At 53.9% G+C, this 19,773-nt stretch overlaps 1 protein-coding gene across 2 annotated transcripts in view; it reads right to left on the bottom strand.

The window, feature by feature from the left end:
- The window catches only part of EHMT1 (euchromatic histone lysine methyltransferase 1), a 75,193-nt gene extending 68,043 nt beyond the window's left edge, over positions 1-7,150 (bottom strand). For both annotated transcript variants that reach the window (XM_065879541.1, XM_065879542.1), the window contains exons 1-2: positions 7,090-7,150; positions 2,569-3,125 (exon numbers count right to left, since the gene is read on the bottom strand). In XM_065879541.1, the coding sequence (XP_065735613.1) occupies positions 2,569-3,117 (549 nt within the window). In that variant the 5' untranslated portion in view covers positions 3,118-3,125; positions 7,090-7,150. The remainder of the gene's footprint in view (positions 1-2,568; positions 3,126-7,089) is intronic.
- Between the last annotated feature and the right edge of the window lie 12,623 nt (positions 7,151-19,773).

The following is a 19,773-nucleotide window of genomic DNA, read 5'->3' as shown; positions in this document are numbered from 1 at the left end:
CACAGTAACTCCAACCAGAACGAAGCTAACCCTCAGATAAACCTTATGGTCAGAGATATTTCGTGAAATTAAATTTCAGACTGCTTTTTTTTTAACCCCCTAGAGGGATATAAAAAAATGTTTGAGAATAAAAATACATTAGAATAAAATTCTAAAGTGGGGATGGAATATGAGTACGATTTCGAGGAGATAAATAAACAATGTTGTCTGACATGCATTTTAAACTCGATAATGCTGGGCCAAAACATGGTAGGTGAATAAATAAATGAACTTCACCCTAAGCCTCAAATCTAACACAAAAATTGATTCACAACAGGCCATATATTTAAAGTTCACATAAAACTAAAAAACTATGAAAATTAGAGAAAATCTTCAGGATCTAGGGCTGGGTGAAGAGTTCTTAGGCATGACAGCAAAAGCACAGCCTTAAAAGAAAAAAACTGTGTAAGCTGGACTGCATCAAAATGAAGAACTTCTGCTTTAAGAAAAACCATGGGGGGCTTCCCTGGTGGCGCGGTAGTTGGGAGTCCGCCTGCTGATGCAGGGGACGTGGGTTCGTGCCCTGGTCCGGGAGGATCCCGCATGCCGTGGAGCGGCTGGGCCCGTGAGCCATGGCGGCTGGGCCTGCGCGTCCGGAGCCTGTGCTCCACAGCGGGAGAGGCCACAGTAGTGAGAGGCCCGCGTACCGCAAAAAAAAAAAAAAGAAAGAAAAAAAAAGAAAAACCATGGGGTCTTCAGTAGCGAAAGGATGAAGACCAGCTACAGACCAAGTGAAAATATCTGCAAACCAACACTTGGCAACGGTCCATATCCCAAACTCTCAAAGCTCCCAAAATATTTAATTGTAAAGTAGGCAAAAGATACGAAAGACATTTCACCAAAAAGGACATACAGATGGCAAATAAGCACATGAAGAGCTGTTCAACGCCATCAGTCATGAGGGAGGTTCAAACTAAAACCATGACGAGGAATCACAGCTATGACAGAGAAGAGGCAACACCAAACACCCCTCTGGAGGACGCAGGGACATAGAATGTAGCGGCCTGTGCAGTGCAGCTTGGCGGTTACTTACAAAACTAAACATCCAATTGCCACGTAGCCTTGCAACTGGGCTCCTGGGTATTTTACCCAGAGAAGCGAAAACTTTCACCCAAACAAAAATGTGTACGTGAATGTCCAGAGCAGCTTTAATGGAGCACCCCAAGGCTGAGAACCCCCAAATGTCCCTCGATGGGCGAGCGGTTACACACGTAATACTTGTCGACACGCAAAGGAGGGCCCTGCAGACATAGCCTGGGTGGGGGGTCAGGGGTGCGGAGTGAGGGAAGAAAGCCCCCGAACTCTGCCATCCCGCGTTTCAGAACACTTGAAACAACACGCCTCCAGAGATGGGGGACGGGGTCAGGGACGGCCGGGGTGACCACAGAGGGAGGCTCGCAGTGCTGGGTGGGCACGTAAACCCACACTGTGCTACCCTGGGAGAAACCGGCTGGAGGGGACATGGGCTCTCTCTGTACTATCTGTGCAGCCTCCTGTGAACAATTATTAAAAAGTTTAACTTTCGGCACGTACATAAAAATACTACGAAAGGCAGAAGTCAGGCCAGGGCTGGTCAGGCTGGGGGCGTCAGGGGCCCCATGCTGCGTGGGCAGTGGGCCGCGGCCCAGCTTCCAGCACCACCCCGCCCCCCCCCCCAGCTCCACAGTCACAGCAGGCAGGCGACAGCCAGGCAACAGGGAAGCACAGAAACAAAGATGCACACGCTCCTGGAGGAAAGTCATTTCAGGGGAAAAATCACCCGAACAAGAGGTGTCAAGGCCAGACAGAACCCCCACGTGAGGAGACAGGAGTTGTAACCAAGACCATGCAAGGGTTATAACTGTCTTTTGAAGGATAAGACAAAGATGTAACTAACAATGCAGGTATTCTTAAAAAACTAATCTGAGACACTGGATATGAAAAATATAACTGTCAAACTGAAAACATCATCAACATGTGGAATGACCAGCAAGACCAAAGTGCTGGGTCTTGAGGGACAAATGACGGAGCTGGAGAAGAGGGGAGGTCCAGGGAGGGAAGCCGTGCAGAACCTTCTAGAGCTGGAGAAACACACGGGTCAGGCCGCGGGGCCCCTGGGGAAGGGTCCGACCCGCACCAGCAGCACCAGCACAAGCAATGCCAGGCGTCTGACTGCACACCCGGACTTCGTGCAGGAAGCGGGGAGCAAACCACGCCCTGTGTCTGTAGCGCGTCACTCCCGGGCCCCAGCCGCCCTCCTGCCTACTCACTCCCCAGAGAGACAGGCGGGTGCTGAGTCTCCCAAGCCAGTAACTCCCCAAAGCGGACGAGGAGCTCCCGGTGAGCCCAGGCACCTATGAGGAGAAGCCCAGAAAGCAGGCTGACGGGTCACACTCAGGAACCCTACAAGGCCCGCAGGCAACCGTGGCTGACGACCCCACCACTTCCCGGCCTCTCGCCTCCACGCACAGAAGTCCACTTGCCATCCGCACACGAAACAAAAGAGGAGACAGACAGGAGAGCGGCCCCACCCCAACAGGGACGCGTTACCAGGCCCGGGATGGACTTCGGCATGGTCTTCCGAGCCCTGTGGACCTTGACGTCAGCGCCCGGGGCCGGGGCCTTCTTGTCCTCTGTGTCCTTGCTGCCTTCCCCGGGCTTGGCTGGCATGGCGGCCGGCGGCTGGGGAAAAGCGCCAGGAGTCCTCCCTTTGCCAGCCCCGCCAGGGAGGGTCTTCGCGGCGTGACCGGGCAGGGAGGAGGCCAGGGCGCCAGCCACCCGCAGCGGTGGCTCAGACAGGGGGGCCTTGCCGAGGAAGTAGCCGTTGCTCCCGACGACGGGAGTCTGAGTGAAGCCGTCGGCTCGGATGTGGTTCTGCTTCCCCACCTCAGTGTCTCTGTCCAAAATCCCATTTTCCGCTATCCGGGCCACCGGACCGGCTCCCTCCTGCGGGCTGACTCTCGTGCTTTCCTGAGTGTGCTTCACAGCGGCCGGGTGGCCGTTGGCATCGCTCTTGTCGCAGGACCCGTTGGTTTCCCCGTCTGCAGCCACATGGGCCTCCCCTCCCTGCTGCTCTGCCGAGCCTTCATCAGCAGCCATAGGTGACCCTACGGAAGGAGGAGAAGAGTCAGTGGCTGCCCCGCCTGTGACCCCAACACAAGAGCCCCCACTGCCCTGCTTACACAAAACTGTCTGAAGAAAAACCACTTTATTTCATAGACAAACATTTGAGTTCAGACGGATTAAATATAAAGTATGTCACAGACACTGTCTCGACAGTGAGTCAGTTAAGGGGGGAATGACCCCATCCCCAGAAGGGCGGTCTACGCCCCGCCCCTAGCGAGGTGTGGGTGGGGTGTGGTCCTTGAAACAAACACCCCACTCCTCCAGTGAGTTCTTAAAAGACTTCCAACACATTATGCAGGATTTACATATCCTCCAGGAACAAATTCTCCACTGGAAAACAAAACTGGGTAGGATTCAGAGACAGGAAACAAGGCCTCGGGAGCAGCTTCCCAAAAACAGACCTAAAGAAAACAGGGTGAGTTTTCAGTCTGTCAGCCAGAAGCCTCGTTACAAACCCCTGGTCTCTGAAGCGCGTCTCCTCAACTTGATAAACAAGAAACACACTTCCCACCAGCAGATCGACACACGCGGAGCCTCACTACAGACCCCAGCAGAAAGCTCACAGTTACAGCGCTGGGTGCAGAGGGGCTGTGGTCACGTCCAAGACCCCACCACCCATCACCCCTGTACCCCTGTTTACAGCACATCACCTGCCATGACTCCATCACGACTGTACTGGCCCCTGCAAGGAGAGGTCCACGTTCACTACTGTACCCTGAGCACAGAAACACGAGTGCAGTAAGTACTGTCTGAATGAATAAGCAGCTATTAATTTTTTTAAAAACCCTTGGCAAAACAGAATAGGTGAAAACCTACTCAACTTGGAGAAGGCCGCATGCCAATCTACAGCAAAGCTACACTTCTTCAGAAATGTTGCATGAATTCCATGTAGGATCAGAAACAACATCAGGACATCCATTAACACCACAAAAGTTCACACAAGAGTGGGGTCCCAGATGACCCCACGGGAGAGAGAAACGAGGAGCAAGGCCTGGAGACAAGGGTTGGGCTCTCCTGCATACCTGGTCCGTCAGCAAGTCAAACACGAGTGCAGCAAGGCTGCCAAATCTGAAATCAAGTACAAAAACCAAAGGCATTTTTCTACGCTGGCCTTAACTTTTGAGAAAACATAAGAAAAAAAAAAAAGACAGTATTCACAAAAAAGCAGGAAAAACTATAAAGGATATAAAACTTTAACCAAGATCATGCAAAGTCTCTGCAGAGAAAAAAAATTTTAATGGAAGTATCTCACGACTTTGAACGTGACGGCAAAAACACAAAGATGCATGTCGCCTCAAACTGACTCTCTAAGTTCAATGATACCCTAATCAAAATTCCAATCAGTGTATTGAGGAACTCCATAACCTTATTCTGAAATGTGCAGGGAAAACAAATTTCACAAACAGCAAAGTAAATCGTGAAAAAGCACAGCAAAGGAAGGGGAAATGGGCCTCTCCCAACACAAAGGAGGACGGGGATGCGGACAGTCACAGGGCGTCGAGCACAGCCACCCAGGGGCCAGACGCTGACAGGTGCTCAGAAAGGCAAGCTCCTAGGACAAATGCATCTCAACTTGCAAAAGAATAGAGCTGGACCCTTACCTCACACCATATACAAAAATTAACTGAAAACGTTTCCGAGATCTGTAACTATAAGAAGAAAACACAGGCATAAATCTTTACAATCTTCTATGAAGCAATGGTTTCTTAGACGCTATAACAAAACCACAAGCAACCAAAGAAAAACAGGTAAGTTGGACTTTATTTTGTGTTTCAAAGGATACCATCAAGAAGGTGAAAAGACAACCCATAGATTGGAAGAGTATTTGCAAATCACACATCTGATAAGGAACTTGTACCTAAAATATATTTTTAAAAACCTCTGACAATGCATTAATAAAAATCAATAACCAATTTTAAAAACGGGCAAAGGATCTGAATTGACATTTCTCCAAAGAAGATACACAAATGGCTAATAAGCACATGAAAAAAATGCTCAGCATCGCCAGCCAGCAAGGAAATACACACCAAAACCACGACGAGATACCACTTTGCACCCACTAGGACAGCTGGAACCAAAAAGAAGGTGCCGACGAGTGTTGTCGGGAGCCGCCCTCGCTGCTGGGGGGCATGGACGTGGTGCAGCTGCTGCAGGAATCAGTCTGGAGGCTCCTCGAAAGGAGGACCCAGGCCTGGGCTCAGGGGCCGTGTGCAGAGGAGACTGGCACCTGGCATCACTCATCCACAACTTCTTTTAGAAAAGGGCCCAGGAGGGCAGACAGAGTGGGAGCCCAAGGAAGGGAACATTTCAAGGAACAGGGAGGAGGACAGCGCCAGAAGGAAGACGCTGAGGCAGGTCTTCAGAGGTCCCACCACTGTGAGCAAAGGGACAGGCAGGACAGTGTGCGGGGCAGCTCCGGGAGGGAAGCGCCCCAGGGCCAGCCGGGGTGGAGCAGAGAGGGGCCAGTGGGCCGGATGAGGCACCCTGAGGTGCAGGGCGAGGGCAGAAAGCAGGGCAGGGCCATGGCCTTCCGTCCAAGCTGGGCTGTCTGGAGAAGATGCCCCAGGGAGAGAGGGGGTGAGGCTGGAAACAGCCCTGGGAAGCCAGGCAGGCAGCTGCCCAACCCCCACCCCACTCAGCTCCCTGAGCCCCAACAGCTCTACTAGAACCTGAAGCATTTTGGTCACATGCTAAGCGACACACTCACAGGTAAGACGGTCCTGCCCTGTGGCCTGGGCTGCTGGGTCCCTTCTCTCAAGCAAGGCTGCCCTGCCATCAGCCCCAAGCTGGGGGCCCATACTCTGCCTTCACCCACCGTCACCCTCGGGTGTGCACGGGGTGGTCACAAAAGCAGAGGACCCCGTGGATGTGAAAAGGTGTCAGAGCAGCATGTGGGCCCACCAGGGAGGGGCAGGCCCACGGCAGTTCCCATCGTGGGGGCCGCACCACAGCTCGGGGAAGACGAAAAGCGGCTGTCGGCCTAGGGCACAAGGTGGTCCCTGCCACCAGGCCACTCGAGGCCTCATCCTGGGAGGCTCAGGGCCGCCCACACCGAGCTCACAGGTCTACACGGAACACTGGGGCACAGGCCTCCGTCTCCCTGCAGTGCCTGGAAAGGCAGGGCCCTCGCCTCCCACTGCTGCACACACGGCAACCTCTCCAGACTGGCCTCTGCCACCCACGGGCCACTGTCTGTGTGTCTTCAGAGGATGCAGGGCCGGATGGGCATCTGACAGTCCGGGTAAGCTCGCCTGACCTTGGCCCCGAGCCAGCCTCTTCCCCACCCAGCTGAGAGGTGGGTAGACATCGTCCAGGGACCAGGCTGGGGCGGTGGCGCGGGTGTGCGGCCAGGACCAGGCGGCAATCTCTGTCACAAGGGACAGGAGCGCGGTGCGGGCGCGTTTCCTCCCATGTCAGTGGGGACAGCGCCACACCACCAGCCAGCAGGACGACACTGAGACACGCTTCTTGTCCGCATGGCCCTGCTGTTTGCACAGGAGGGCCTGTGCCGACACGGCCAGGCGGACACCAGCATCTGAGGCTCCCAGGCGCCGGCCTCATGGTATCCAGCCAGGACGCTGCTCTCCAAAGGGGTCTGGCTGGCACCCCCAGGCAGCTTGGGTGGGACAGTGGGGTTTACCTGTCATGGTCTGTCCCAGAGCCAGCACCTCCCAGCCTGACTCCGGGCCTGTCCCTCCAAAAGCTCCCCTATGTACCAGCCCCTCGCCAGCCTCCCTCTACCTCCTGGCACCTCCGCAGCAGCTTCCACGCCCCAAGACCTGGTGCGGCCGCCCCCCTGCTGGCCTTACGGCGCCCTGAGGACCAGGACGCACAGGGCCTCCACCCTCCTAGAGGACCAAGAGCCCCGGGACCCCACAGGAGGAGGCCGCACGGCAGGCCTGGCCGAGCAGGGGTGGCCAGGCAAGGGGCCCCGGGCGCCCTTACCTTCACTCGGCAGCTCGGCTCCCAGGCCGCAGTCCTGCTTGGTCTCCCCCTTTGCCGGAACCGCCTGCTAAAGAGAAATAAATGTCAGCCGGGCTCCGCCAGCAGGACTCCTGTCCGTGGGCATCGCATCCAAACCAAAATTAAACCACCAAGGACAGGACGGACAGGGAACCTCGAGCCAGTGGAAAATGCTCTTGACACCGTCTCTTCGGGAGGAGGACCAGCAGTCAACCACAGCCCCGGGAAACCTCTACTTCAACTGTATTGGGGGGATAGTCTTTTAATAATAAGAATGCATGGCTTACGTAACTAAAATTGCAAATGTTTTCTCTATTATAGGAATGCTACAGTTTATTTCAAAGTGCATTCTGCTGCTGACAACAATTCATCTAAGTATTTCAAATGTCCAACAGCCTACAGAAAAGTCAGAGAAATGGATAAATCAAGAAAATTCAATGAAAACCTGAATCACTAAGTATTTGAGCCTACCATACAGAGACGTGAATTACACGATGCCTCTTGCAATGGTTTTAAGACAAACTTCTTGCCTTCAGGAATGTGAGAGTCTGGTTAGAGAACGAACAGAAACACACAACACACCCTTAAGCGGGGTCTCTGCAGGCGCCCGGTCCACAGGGGGAGCAGCTGACGCAGACCCTCTAGGCATCTCTCTTAGCGACATCCAGAGTCTAGGGGCATAGCTCCCATAACGCTTGCGTAACGTTCTGGAATGTTTTCTTCAAGAGACACCACAACATGTGCTCGCAACACTCCTCCTGAGCCTGGCTCCCACCGCTAATTTCACTGGGGTCAGGCGGCTCCCTGGAGCAGTGCCCACCCCCACGGCGCCCTCCTTCCTTGGCACCACCCCAGGCCTGCGGGCCAAGAAGGGGCACAAGCACGGCAAGCTCCCTCCGGCCACTTCCAGGCTCCACTCTCCTACCTTTCTAGGGCTCCACGTCTGGCCTGACCAGTGGTTTGAAACCCAGTGGTTTTCAGAGTGTAGGCTGAGGATCCCCGGAGCCCCTGAGAACTCCTCAGGGGACCTAAGAGGACTTGCTTTCGGAGGCATGTGTGCACGCACACACAGGGGTAGGGTCTCACCGGCACTACCCGGTCCTGGCCACCAGACCACAGCCAATGGCGCCTGGGTGGACATCCACTCCTAGCTGGTCACACAGGGTCCCTTGTTCTAGGAGCTGAGGAGCTCAGTCGTGTACGTGGCCACATGGATGAAGGCCAGCCACCGTTCCTGAGCACCTGTCGTGTGCCAGGCACCTGCCAGCCCAAGGGGAGGCCTCAGTGGACAGCAGGGTCCAGGCCACAGGGCCAGCTGACAGTGGTTTTTACATCACCAGAGACCTATGAACAATAACGACAAGATGTGACAGAAACCTCTGTGGTCAAAGCCATGTGTGGTCCTTTTCAGAAAAGTCCTTAGAGCCCTGTTCCAGTCGGGGGATAAGAAACAAACACAAACACATTAACTTCAGCTAGAGTGTGGGGTGCTGTGACGTTATAAAACCGGGGTTGCAAGGCTGCAGCGGTGAGGGGTAGCCAGCTGGGGGCTCTTCTCCAGCCCCTCCCAGTGGCCTTGTGCTCATACCATCTACAGGCCTGGATTAAACAGTCCTGGTCTGTTGGCACTGGCCAACTCCCTGCTGCCCCTTCTGCAGTTAGGAAGCTGGAATTTGGTGCCAGGCACTAAGGGAAACTCTTGAGGCCTCACAGCCTTCCTCCCAGAGGAAGGGGAGTACTTTCTTACAGAGTCAGACCTGACACATCCCTCCTCGTCAAGGAGAAACAAGCCTTCATCGTGGATGGCAAAGCCCAGCCTCTGCTCCCCTCAGCACCCCCTCCCACACCCTGACGCCAGCCTCTGGCCCTTGGACCCCGCCACCCCTCAGCAGGCCAAGCTCCACCTTCTCAGACAGCCTCACCTGGACCTCGCCTTGTGGCCCCGCTGGTCCCACCACCACCAGGCACACCACCAGCCTGTCTGCCCTGCCAGCATGAGCACTCAGGGTCCAAAGGGGGGAACCTGTCCTGTCCCCAACCTGTCGGCAGTGCCGGGCGGGAGGAAGAAGCTGAGAAAGCGTGTGGCAGAGAAAAACAGGGTCTTCCTAGGGGACTGGGTGTGGCGCAAGCCTGAGGGGCGCTCTGGGACAGCCCAGACGCACAGTCCACACGTGTTGCGGCCACCCTGCTCCTTGTGGGCACTGCCAGTGCCACGTCTGGAAGCCCAAAGGCCCAGAGACTGAGGCTGCGGGTGAGCTCGGCCCACGACCAGGGCAAGAAAGACAGAAATCTCCTGAACCCAGATGCTCTGTGAGTTGAACCTATATGTACCTAGCAAGAGGGAACATGGGGGCTTCCCTGGTGGCGCAGTGGTTGAGAGTCCGCCTGCCGATGCAGAGGACACGGGTTCGTGCCCCGGTCCGGGAAGATCCCACATGCCGCGGAGCAGCTGGGCCCGTGAGCCATGGCCGCTGAGCCTGTGTGTCCGGAGCCTATGCTCCGCAAAGGGAGAGGCCACAACAGTGAGAGGCCCGCGTACCGCAAAAAAAAAAAAAAAAAAAAAAGAGGGAACATGGTTTTCGTTGCCTTTTCCAAAGGGCCAGCAACCTACAAAATCGACATCAACCAGGAAAGGATTACAGGTGGAACACGTAGCCCAAACCACTAACAAAACCAGAACCAAACAGAACTGCTGGCAGACACTTGAAACCCCTGCCAGCTCTCCCACAGGCAGGGGCTGTGACAATCCCGACAGTAAAAGGTGGATGGGTGACCTCAGTCTCTGCTTTGCAAGAAGAGCCTCAACTAACCCCAGAGTGAGCTTGGGATACGGGGACACAACAGGAGGAGGAAAACCTCCAGAGAAGACGCGAGCCAACGGCAGTGCGCACAGCAGAAGCTCTGAGCAGTGCGAGGGCCCCTGGGCAGCAGCAGCACAGAATCTCGACTCCCACGTGCCACCTCCACGGAGAGACTGAGGCTCCTGGCAGAGAGGACCAACTCCAGGCAGGGCGGGGGCACAAGAGGAGCTTAGAGGGTTGTGTCTGAAAACGAAGCACTCAAACTGGCAGGGGGCGTCCAAGAACCAGGACAGACCCAAGGGATGCCACTCCGGAGTTTGCGACACTTGGAGCATCAAAATGAATAATGACAGGAACAGGAATGGTAAACCAGTGAATAAACACCAGCATCAAATAAATGAATGGATAACAAACAAATCCAACAGGGAAAGCTCCTTATCCTAGATGCCAACAACTGAAGGCAGAGAGAGGGCTGGGAGCTGAAGCCACCATTACAACTCGTGGAGGAAGTTTCGTAAGAAATGGGATCTTACAGAATCTCAAAGTATCTCGCCGCAACATTGTCCTCAAGTAAGAGGGAATTCCCTCAAGTAAACGGAAGAGCAGTGACCTTCCGTGGAGAAACCTGTAGCCTCACCCATGGGACGGTCACGGACAAAGCGGCAGGTCTCCTGATGGGGACGCACCCTAACCCTAACCCTTCCTGCCACCAGGGTTTCCAGAAAGCAACGTGATGTGCCCTTGGAAAAGGAAGACCGAGGAGCTGAAGTCCCCTCAACTCCCCGTCCAGAGCGGGAAAGCACTGTGAAGGGACTACTGTGACGACTGCACGCACAGCGACTGGGCACCGTGTTCACGTGTGATTACCGTGACACCTGTATGCACTGCAGACTAGACGGTTGTGTCAACATTGGGATCTTGATGGTTATTCAGAGAAATGTCCTTGTTTGTAGTAAATAAGAGCCTGGACTTACCTCTGTGCGGGACAGAGGAGACAAGATGCATGTGTGGTGTGTGTGCATACATGTGCACATGTGAAGGACATAACAAGTGGAGTCAGGGTGAAGGGTAGATGGGAGCCACTGTGCTAATCTTGCAGCTTTTCTGTATGCTTGAAATTATTTCAAATTAAAGTGTTTTAAAAGGAAAAGTCAGGAAAGTCTTCAGACTGGAAGCACGCTGTGTGGCCACGGGGCAGACAGGGTGGAACTGAAATGACGACAGGGCGTCTTGCAGGTAACAGAGAGGCAGCAGCAAGGACTTCCCAGAGGGGAACTGGTCCACGGCAGAGGCGCAGAAGCACAGGCTTGGAACCTGAGGACCCAGGCCCTATCCGGCTCCTCTGTCCCCCTGCACTTTGCCGAGGTCACCTGGCTTCTGCAGCTGCAAGGCAGGGACCACTTGTTCCAGGAGCTGCTGTGAGGACGACAGACCTGGTGCCTGACGCGGAGCCAGCAGACCCGCAGCCCCGGATGCGTGAGGACACAGAACACGCGTGCACTGGGGGCTCCACAAACTGCTGCACCTGCACCCCGTGTCACCGGGGGCCCAGGACCACGGGCAAACGCAAGGGTTCCGGCACTGGCTGTGGGACTCAGGTCCGGAAAGAGCAGGAGAACAGGGACATAAAGACAAATAGTGGCGGGGTGGGGGAAACCCCCAAAGGAGTAGCAGGCTCGGGAGCCAGACGGCACAGCTGTTTCCACCTTCAATGAACTATCAACATTTAAAAAGTAGGAGAGTTTACAAGAAATCTGGGTTTCCAGACTCTGAAACAGTGAGGAGCTGTGGCGACCCTGGCGGGGTGCCTGGACAGGCTCCTGGGGGGTTCCCCACAGAGTTGGCCTCTTGACACCCGGGACCAGCACCAAGTCAGATTCCACCTTACTCCTGCATGTAGGTACTGACCCTCAGGGTCTAGACCGGAGAAAATGCCCTCCTGCCCAGGCCTGCTTCACTCATCTTAACTCATCCGCCTGCCCCCTGACCTCACTGGCAGCACCTGACTTGAGGCATCACCTCCCAGGACCTGTCCTGGCCACATCTCAGTAATGGTGCCATGACCTGGCCCCACCGGGTTGGGCTGTGGGGCCAGGATGTCTGATCCCAGGCCCCTGATTTCCCACTGTCCATCCAGGGCCAGGCAAGGCTGTACCTCGTCTTTACCCTCAGCCCCACGTGGCCGGGCCTCACTGCCTCTCCCAGCCCATCACAGCTGCATCCCAACTGCCAACCACCTACACCCTTCAACCCCCTCAAACAGGAGTTCTCTGGGGTCCCCAAGACCCTTCCAGAGATCAAGACTGTTTTCATAACACCAGCAGGATCCCACTCACCCGTTTCGCAGTACTGACATCTGCACAGATGGTGCAAGGACAATGCTGTCGGCACCTTAGCAGGAATCAAGAGGGTGGCACCAAACGACACGCTTAGTGACTGAATTCATCCTCACTCTGGGGCCACCGCCCCACAGCAAGGACACCGGGCCCGCCGACAACACCTCTGGGCCCCGGGCCCTGACTGGTGACAACGGGTGTCTGGAAACAAGCCGGGCGGGCACAGCCCCCGGGACCCCATGAACACAGCAGGTGTCTGGAGACAAGCCAGGGTGGGCACAGCCCCCAGGACCCTATGAACACAGTGGCAAACCAGCTGCCTCCTGTCACAGCACCAGCCAGCCACACGTTCACCCACAAAATTATGGTTCATGACCTTTCCCCCAAAAAAGTCTGTTTTAAGAATATTATGGGGTTTCCCTGGTGGCGCAGTGGTTGAGGGTCCGCCTGCTGATGCAGGGGACGCGGGTTCGTGCCCCGGTCTGCAGGGGACGAGGGTTCGGGCCCCGGTCTCCGCGTGCCGCAGAGCGGCTGGGCCCGTGAGCCATGGCCGCTGAGCCTGCGCGTCCGGAGCCTGTGCTCTGCGGCGAGAGGGGCCGCAGCAGTGAGAGGCCCTCGTACCTCAAAAAAAAGAATATTATGTAACACACAAATAATGCCAGACTGGGCCGCTATTTTGCTCTGTGTCTACCCGAGTGCATTCAGGAACCCGCTGACGTGCTCACAACACACCAGGCCCTGGGTGAGCATGAGACCTGTAAACAGAGCACCGCCATCTCTGCCTCACTTCTGTCTCCTACTTAAAACCCAAGCACCTCCTCGCTCATTTCTCTGAGTGACTGCTGCTGGTGGCACAGGGTGAAAGAGGACCAGGGGGAGGGGGTGGCATGGGGAAGGAGGGAGGGCAGAGGACAGGCAGGGGTGGGCGAGCAGGGGCACACCCAAGCGGCTCACACCTGTAGGGCACGGGACAGTGTGCTGGAGTCTGGGATGCTATGAAGTCTCCAAACGAAGGACACATTAGCTTATCAGATGAATATGAAAAACAAATATCAAAGAAAAGGAATACTCTCTCGGTCTGAAACTTCTGTACAAGCCTCTACCTGACAAAACCTGCCCTAGGGCTCTGCTCTAACACTTGCTGTGCCTTATTTAAGACACAGGCCCCGCCAGTGGCCAATTTCTCTTGCATAAAAAGGAAGAGAAAAAAAAAGAAAAATAGGGCTCCCCTGGTGGCGCAGTGGTTGAGAGTCCGCCTGCCAATGCAGGGGACACGGGTTCGTGCGCCGGTCCGGGAGGATCCCACATGCCGCGCAGCGGCTAGGCCCGTGAGCCATGGCCACTGAGCCTGCGCGTCCGGAGCCTGTGCTCCGCAACGAGAGAGGCCACAACAGTGAGAGGCCCGCATATCGCAAAAAAAAAAAAAAAAAAGGAAGAGCAGCACATATTCGTAAAGCTCACAATAAAGAAATATTACTGCTTACCTCAACCCTGTCTAGCCTAGCAGGTTATTCTTTCTCCCTGATCGAAGCAAAACAAAACAATGGGCTAAAACAAAGTTTTGAGGTAATTAATCGACTTCAAATCAAGACCTTTCCATTTACAACCATCTACCTAAGTTGTATGGGAGTGAAACACATTAATGTGCATGAACAACCAGCCAGCAATTCAAGTTCTTAATTAAGTCAACATGGCCGCAGAGACACAGAACCCAAAGGCCAGTCTCTCACTCATACACAGACAACAGAATCAACACTGGTGAAGGTCCACCCGTGGCTAACTCGTTTCCCAAAAGCCTGGTCTCTTTCCTGGAAGAACTTCCAATAAAATCATCTAAACTCTCCCCCAGGCCACATCACTGATCAAGGTCACTGGTCAGGGCGGAGGCCTCCCCAACCTGGCTTCTCTGAAGGCACAGCCCCTGACCCAGTGCTGGCAGCTCACCCTGGCGGTCCTGCCCATAGCCCAGAGATCCATGGCCCCCGTGGCCTGAGACCCCAACACCCCACCCTCAGGAAGCCAGGAGGTGAAGGAATGGGCCCCCCCCCCCAGACGACCTGCCCCACTTTCCATCCCTCCTTCAGCACGGGCCGAACCTGCTCACCCTGCTCAAGTACCACGGCCACCACCTAAATCACGAGGGCTTCAACCGCAAGGCTGGGCCCCATCTCCACCCCAAGACCCATGTGTCCCAATAAGGAAGGACCTGCACCTCCTTCACCTCCTCCTTGGAAGACAGACAACCCCAGAGTCAGACCCCACCCGCAAAATCACCGGGAATCCGGACCGGCAACCTCATCCGTAAGCATCAGGCCTTCCGTTTTTCAGATGCCACAAACTTGGGCACGACTAAGAATCCACAGCTTGCAGCGGGAACCAGCGGGGACCACGTGTGCTCACCAGGTGTACACAAGGCACACACGCCGTACAACTCTCGTCCACTGCACCACCGAGACACAACAATTCCAGAAAAACAGCTCCTTCCAGGGCTTTTTGTCCTCTTTATCCTCAGCACATCTGCCCGAACTCCAGAACATTTCAGGAGCAGACTTCATATCACACTCCCAAACCCAGACTGAAAAAGGGAATCCTCTCAGAGCCTGGGATTTGCAGAGATTCTGGGGCTTCTTTCAGTCAAAGAGCCTTTTACATACAAACTTCTAAATAAAAAGACATTTACAGGGTGAAAGCAGTGAGGAAAGACTGAAGGGAGGTGCGGGGTCCTGAGGGGTGGAGCTATACCCAAGGACACCCCTCTCTTCACAGAATCAGGAATCTTTACAGTCCTAAACTCAACGTTGCATGTGGGTTTTAGTTCCCGGACCAGAGATCTAACCCAAGCCCCCTGCAGTAGAACCAAGGAGTCTTAACCACTGGACTGCCAAGGAAGTCAGACTCAACTCTTCTTAAATATGCAAAAACAAAGCGCTCCTGCCTCGAGTGTCCACATTCCTGAAACAGAAGAGAAACCAGAAGAAAACCCTCAGACTCTGCACCATGTGGCTAAGGTTCTCAAGTCCATCCGTCCACTGGAGAACAGGCCGGTCCCCCTCCAGCCTTGTCCTCCATTCAGCCCTGCCAGCTGGTCCTAACCCTCCTCGCATCCTCACATTCGGTGACCTGCCGTTTTTGACAGTAAAACTGGAGCTGGGACTCCATGATGCCAGAACTGCTCACAGTAAGAGTCCCTCCACCAGCCTATCCAGACCCTCATTCGACTTCTTCACCGCCTCTGATAAAATCCCAGTTTGATCCAGCTGAAAGGCACCGGGGCAGGGGTACAAAGTCTGCCCAGGAGGTGGCCAGAATGGCCAGTGAGCGGCAGCGGCAGCACGCCCTTCGGGGAGTGTGACAGCCACATGCTCACTGCGAGCTGCGTCTGACCACGCCTCCCAGAAGAATAAACTCTACCCTTTGGAGCATCAGTTTTCACATCCTAAAGAGCTGATGTGGCTGGAGAAAAAAGAAAGAAAACTTTCCAGTTTGTGAAGTTTTTTCCTTAAATGCAAATTGGCAGGTTTCGATATACACAAACCCTAAGGGAAAAAACACATCCCAAGAGGTGAGGTAGAATCTGACCCCGTGCTGGATGTGTAAGGCCAACACAGGGCAGTGGGTGCAACAAGCTGCCCAAGACATGAATGTCCAGTGACATCTGAAGTTCAGATAAATGACAAGCCGTGTTTTAGCATAAGTATGTTTATCTGAACTTTAAATGTAACTGGGCATCCTGTATTCTTTTTTTTTTTTTTTAATTTTCTTCACCACTTTAATATGCATCAGGCTCTGGTTTTCCTTTCTTTTTTAAAAAAATATTTATTTATTTATTTATTTGGCTGCATCGGGTCTTAGCTGCAGCGCATGGGCTCTGGAGCAGCGGACTTAGCCGCCCCACGGCATGTAGGATCTTAGTTCCCCAACCAGGGATCGAACCCGTGTCCCCTGCATTGGAAGGCGGATTCTTAACCATTGAGCCACCAGGGAAGTCCCGCATCTGGTATTCTTATTTGCTGAACTTGGCAGCCCTACACTGAGTCTGTGAGGATCAGCAAAGGACAGAGGACCCTAGGTTTCTGTAATTCTGAAATGGCAATGCTTACATTTCAAAAGGCAATATTCTCTGCCCTGTGAAATCATACTCCTAAAAAGAAAAAGAATTATTAATCAAACAATTTCTTCATAAGAGAATAGAACACAGAAGAAAATAAAATGTAGAGGAAAAAAACTAAAGGAATTATGAAGTCCTGCTCTCACACCATCTCTTATGCCTTGGCATGGGAGGCCTTCCCTAACTTGGCTCCCTTTTACCACTTGGGAGACTGTCTGCCCCACTGGGGTGTTTGGCCTGACCCATCTCTGGGGGAAGAGGTCCCACCTGGACCACAGGGAGGTCGCTTGTTACCCATACCATATGCATTTCAATAAAAACATCTCAAGGTGGTGAAAAAACAAAAAAAGTCTTGCTAGGGTCTTCAGGTATCCTTATGTAAAAGAAAGAACGCGGGCTTCCCTGGTGGCGCAGTGGCTGGGAGTCCGCCTGCTGATGCAGGGGACACGCATTCGTGCCCCGGTCCGGGAGGATCCCACGTGCTGCGGAGCAGCTGGGCCCATAAGCCATGGCCGCTGGGCCTGCGCGTCCAGAGCCTGTGCTCCACGACGGGAGAGGCCACAACAGTGAGAGGCCCGTGTACAGCAAAAAAAAAAGGAAAGAACACACCCACCACCCATTCTACAAGGGTTAAGTCTGAGCCACTGCAGTGCTGACAGAGAGCACACCCTGAGAGGCTCTCTGTGCTTTGGAAAAACAGGCCCCTTAGAGAGTAGATATCTCAGAAGAATGTTAATGAACCCAAATTCCTGCCTCTTTCCATACACAGAAAAAAAGGGCTAAAATCATTTATGGAAACACCCCTTCCCCGTGACTAGCCGTTACCTTCTACGGAGATGTGTGCTTGGCTGTACACACCCCCTGGCCCAGACCACACAGATCCTGGCCGCTCCCCCACCTCTTCACAGCAGCCCCTCAGAGCTACTGAGAAGCTGTCTCCCAGGCTACAGTCCTCGGTAAGATCCGGAATAAAACTCAGCTCACGGCTCCTACGTTGCGTCTTTTTCCTGTTTCAGTCAACGTTCCTCGAGTTAACTTCCAATCACACAGCCCTCAGTACGGATGTGGCCGCTCAGACACCAGGATCCCGCCACCCCGCAGCTGCCCCGCCAAGAACCCGGCCCTGCCTCGCCTTGCTCTGGACCCTGCCTGCTCCCCACGCGTGGGACAACAGGGCACCCTTCCACACAGGGCAGCGGCCAGGACCTGTGCCAGCGACACAGAGCGGTTTCAGATCGCACACAGCGCGTCTGTGCAGCGAAGACCCCCCAACTCCATGGAAGATGAGAAGCAGCTGAAGTACACTCAGGCAACCAGTCCTGGCCGCATGACATTACAGAGAGTATCTCCCAAGAAAAAGTGTACAGTCGTTTGTTTTTAACAAAAAAGTGGGGGAGGGGGGAAATACCCAGATGCAAAGACCAGAGAAGTCATATTCTAAAGTCATCTTTAGGTGACGCTGGCGGGTGGCTGTGTTCATTGTAGTGATGTCACAGGACAGGAAACAGCGACCGCGTTTCTATCACGGCGACGCAGACTCCCATCTACTGAGTCTCACTCAGATTTTCTTAGTGAGTAAAACAAATATCTTGTACCAGTTCTCACAGCAGCACCACTTATTTGGTGTTCCTCCCACTAAGTGTAGCCACAGAACAAGCACGTAAGAACCACCTGCCGCACCAACAGCGCTATCTGTAGGTGACATCAAGGTAGCCTGCGTTCCCTCCTCAAGGCTCAGGGCCTCCGTCCGCCCCCACTGGACACCACTGGACATGAGAAGAATGAGCACCAAGTGCAATCTGTCATGATGCAGTTAGCCTCAGTTTACAACATTTGCTTCTACATGCTTTTTAAAAAGACAGTTTTTGTTACACACACAGTTGGCCCCCTGTGTCGAGGGTTCCACCCCCGCAGACTCAACCAATTGCAGATCAAGTATGTTCGGAAAAAAACTCCAGAAAGTGCCAAAGAGCAAATGTTGAACCTGCCAGTTTGCACGGCGCCGGCAGCTGTTGACACAATATTTACATTGTACTTAGAGCTGTTTACACAGCATTTACACTGTATCCGGTATTACAAGTAATAATCAGAAGGCGATTTAAAGTATACAGAAGATGTGCTTAGATTACATGCAAACAATAGCACTGTTATTTCACATAAGAGACTTGAGCATCCACGATTCTGGTATCTGCAGGGGGTCCTGGAAACAATCCCCGACAGATACCAAGGGACAACCGACAGATACCAATGGACAACGGTACAGCACAGATCATCAAGGTTAGGATTCTATGAGGAATCTCCACGAACTCTCCAGGAAAATTACAAGGAATCCTTTGTACTTAACTGTCAGACCCGTGAGCCTCCTCATTGGCACCTGCACCTGCTCACCTGAGAGGCGAGGGGCCTTCCCACCCAGGTGCCAGCCTTGGGCAGACCCAGACTCTCACTCCCCGCACAAGAGGGTCCCACCGCTCTGCCTCCCAGGTGCCCACCCATCAATTTCTACCACACTGCTGACTTTTTTGTTGTTAAATAAACAACGGATGATGGGAGAATGATCATAGAAATTCTGACATTACCCCTTAGAAGATTCCTAAAATTCAAAGGTAAGTAAGGGCTAGATATATTTTAGATAATGTGTATTAAAAGGACAAGCCTATAGACAAATTATAGATTTCAATAACTTTCTCAATTTGCATGTTGAAGACAGGGACTTCCCTAGTGGTCCAGTGGTTACGACTCCATGCTCCCAGTGCAGGGGGCCCAGGTTCAATCCCTGGTCAGGGAACTAGATCCTGCATGCCGCAACGAAGATCCCCTGTGCCGCAACTAGACCCGGCGCAGCCAAATAAATAAATAAATATTAAAAAAAAAAGAAAGAAAGAAAAAGACGATGTGGTCACGTCCACAAACCAGTAACAACAACCATGACAACGACCATCACCAGGGAGCTCGGTTTCTACCTCCCTTTGCGCCTGCTGCCCTGCCCGGGAGCTGAGAGTAAGACCCCCACCCGCTCAGCGGGGAGGGGTAAGGCCTCTGAGGGGAGGGAGCACAGGGTCCCGACCTCTCCAGGCTCCCACAGCGGGACCGCTCGAAGACCCAACCACGAGCTACCTTAGAAGTGAGCACCTTCCCACACACTCCCTGCACAGAAGTGCTAACCTCAACAATAAGGTTATAGTCACAAAAGTACCAGAAAGTTAAAACTGCCTCCAAATACTTCATCTTCAAAATGGTGTGCTGGGGACCCTGGACCACCCCCAGGGCCAGGCCAAACCCGAGGACGGGACAGGAGAGCCAGCTCCAGAAAAACACAAAAGCTGACACAGCGGCTTGCAGACCTTGCACTCGCTGTGGGGCCAGCTCTGCGGTCGGGCCTCAGACCTGAAAGCTGCAGGACTGGAGCCCCCGCCTCCAG

This window comes from Phocoena phocoena, chromosome 6, assembly GCF_963924675.1.
Source record: "Phocoena phocoena chromosome 6, mPhoPho1.1, whole genome shotgun sequence".
NCBI lineage: Eukaryota > Metazoa > Chordata > Mammalia > Artiodactyla > Phocoenidae > Phocoena > Phocoena phocoena.
This window is presented reverse-complemented; position numbering and strand designations above follow the sequence as displayed.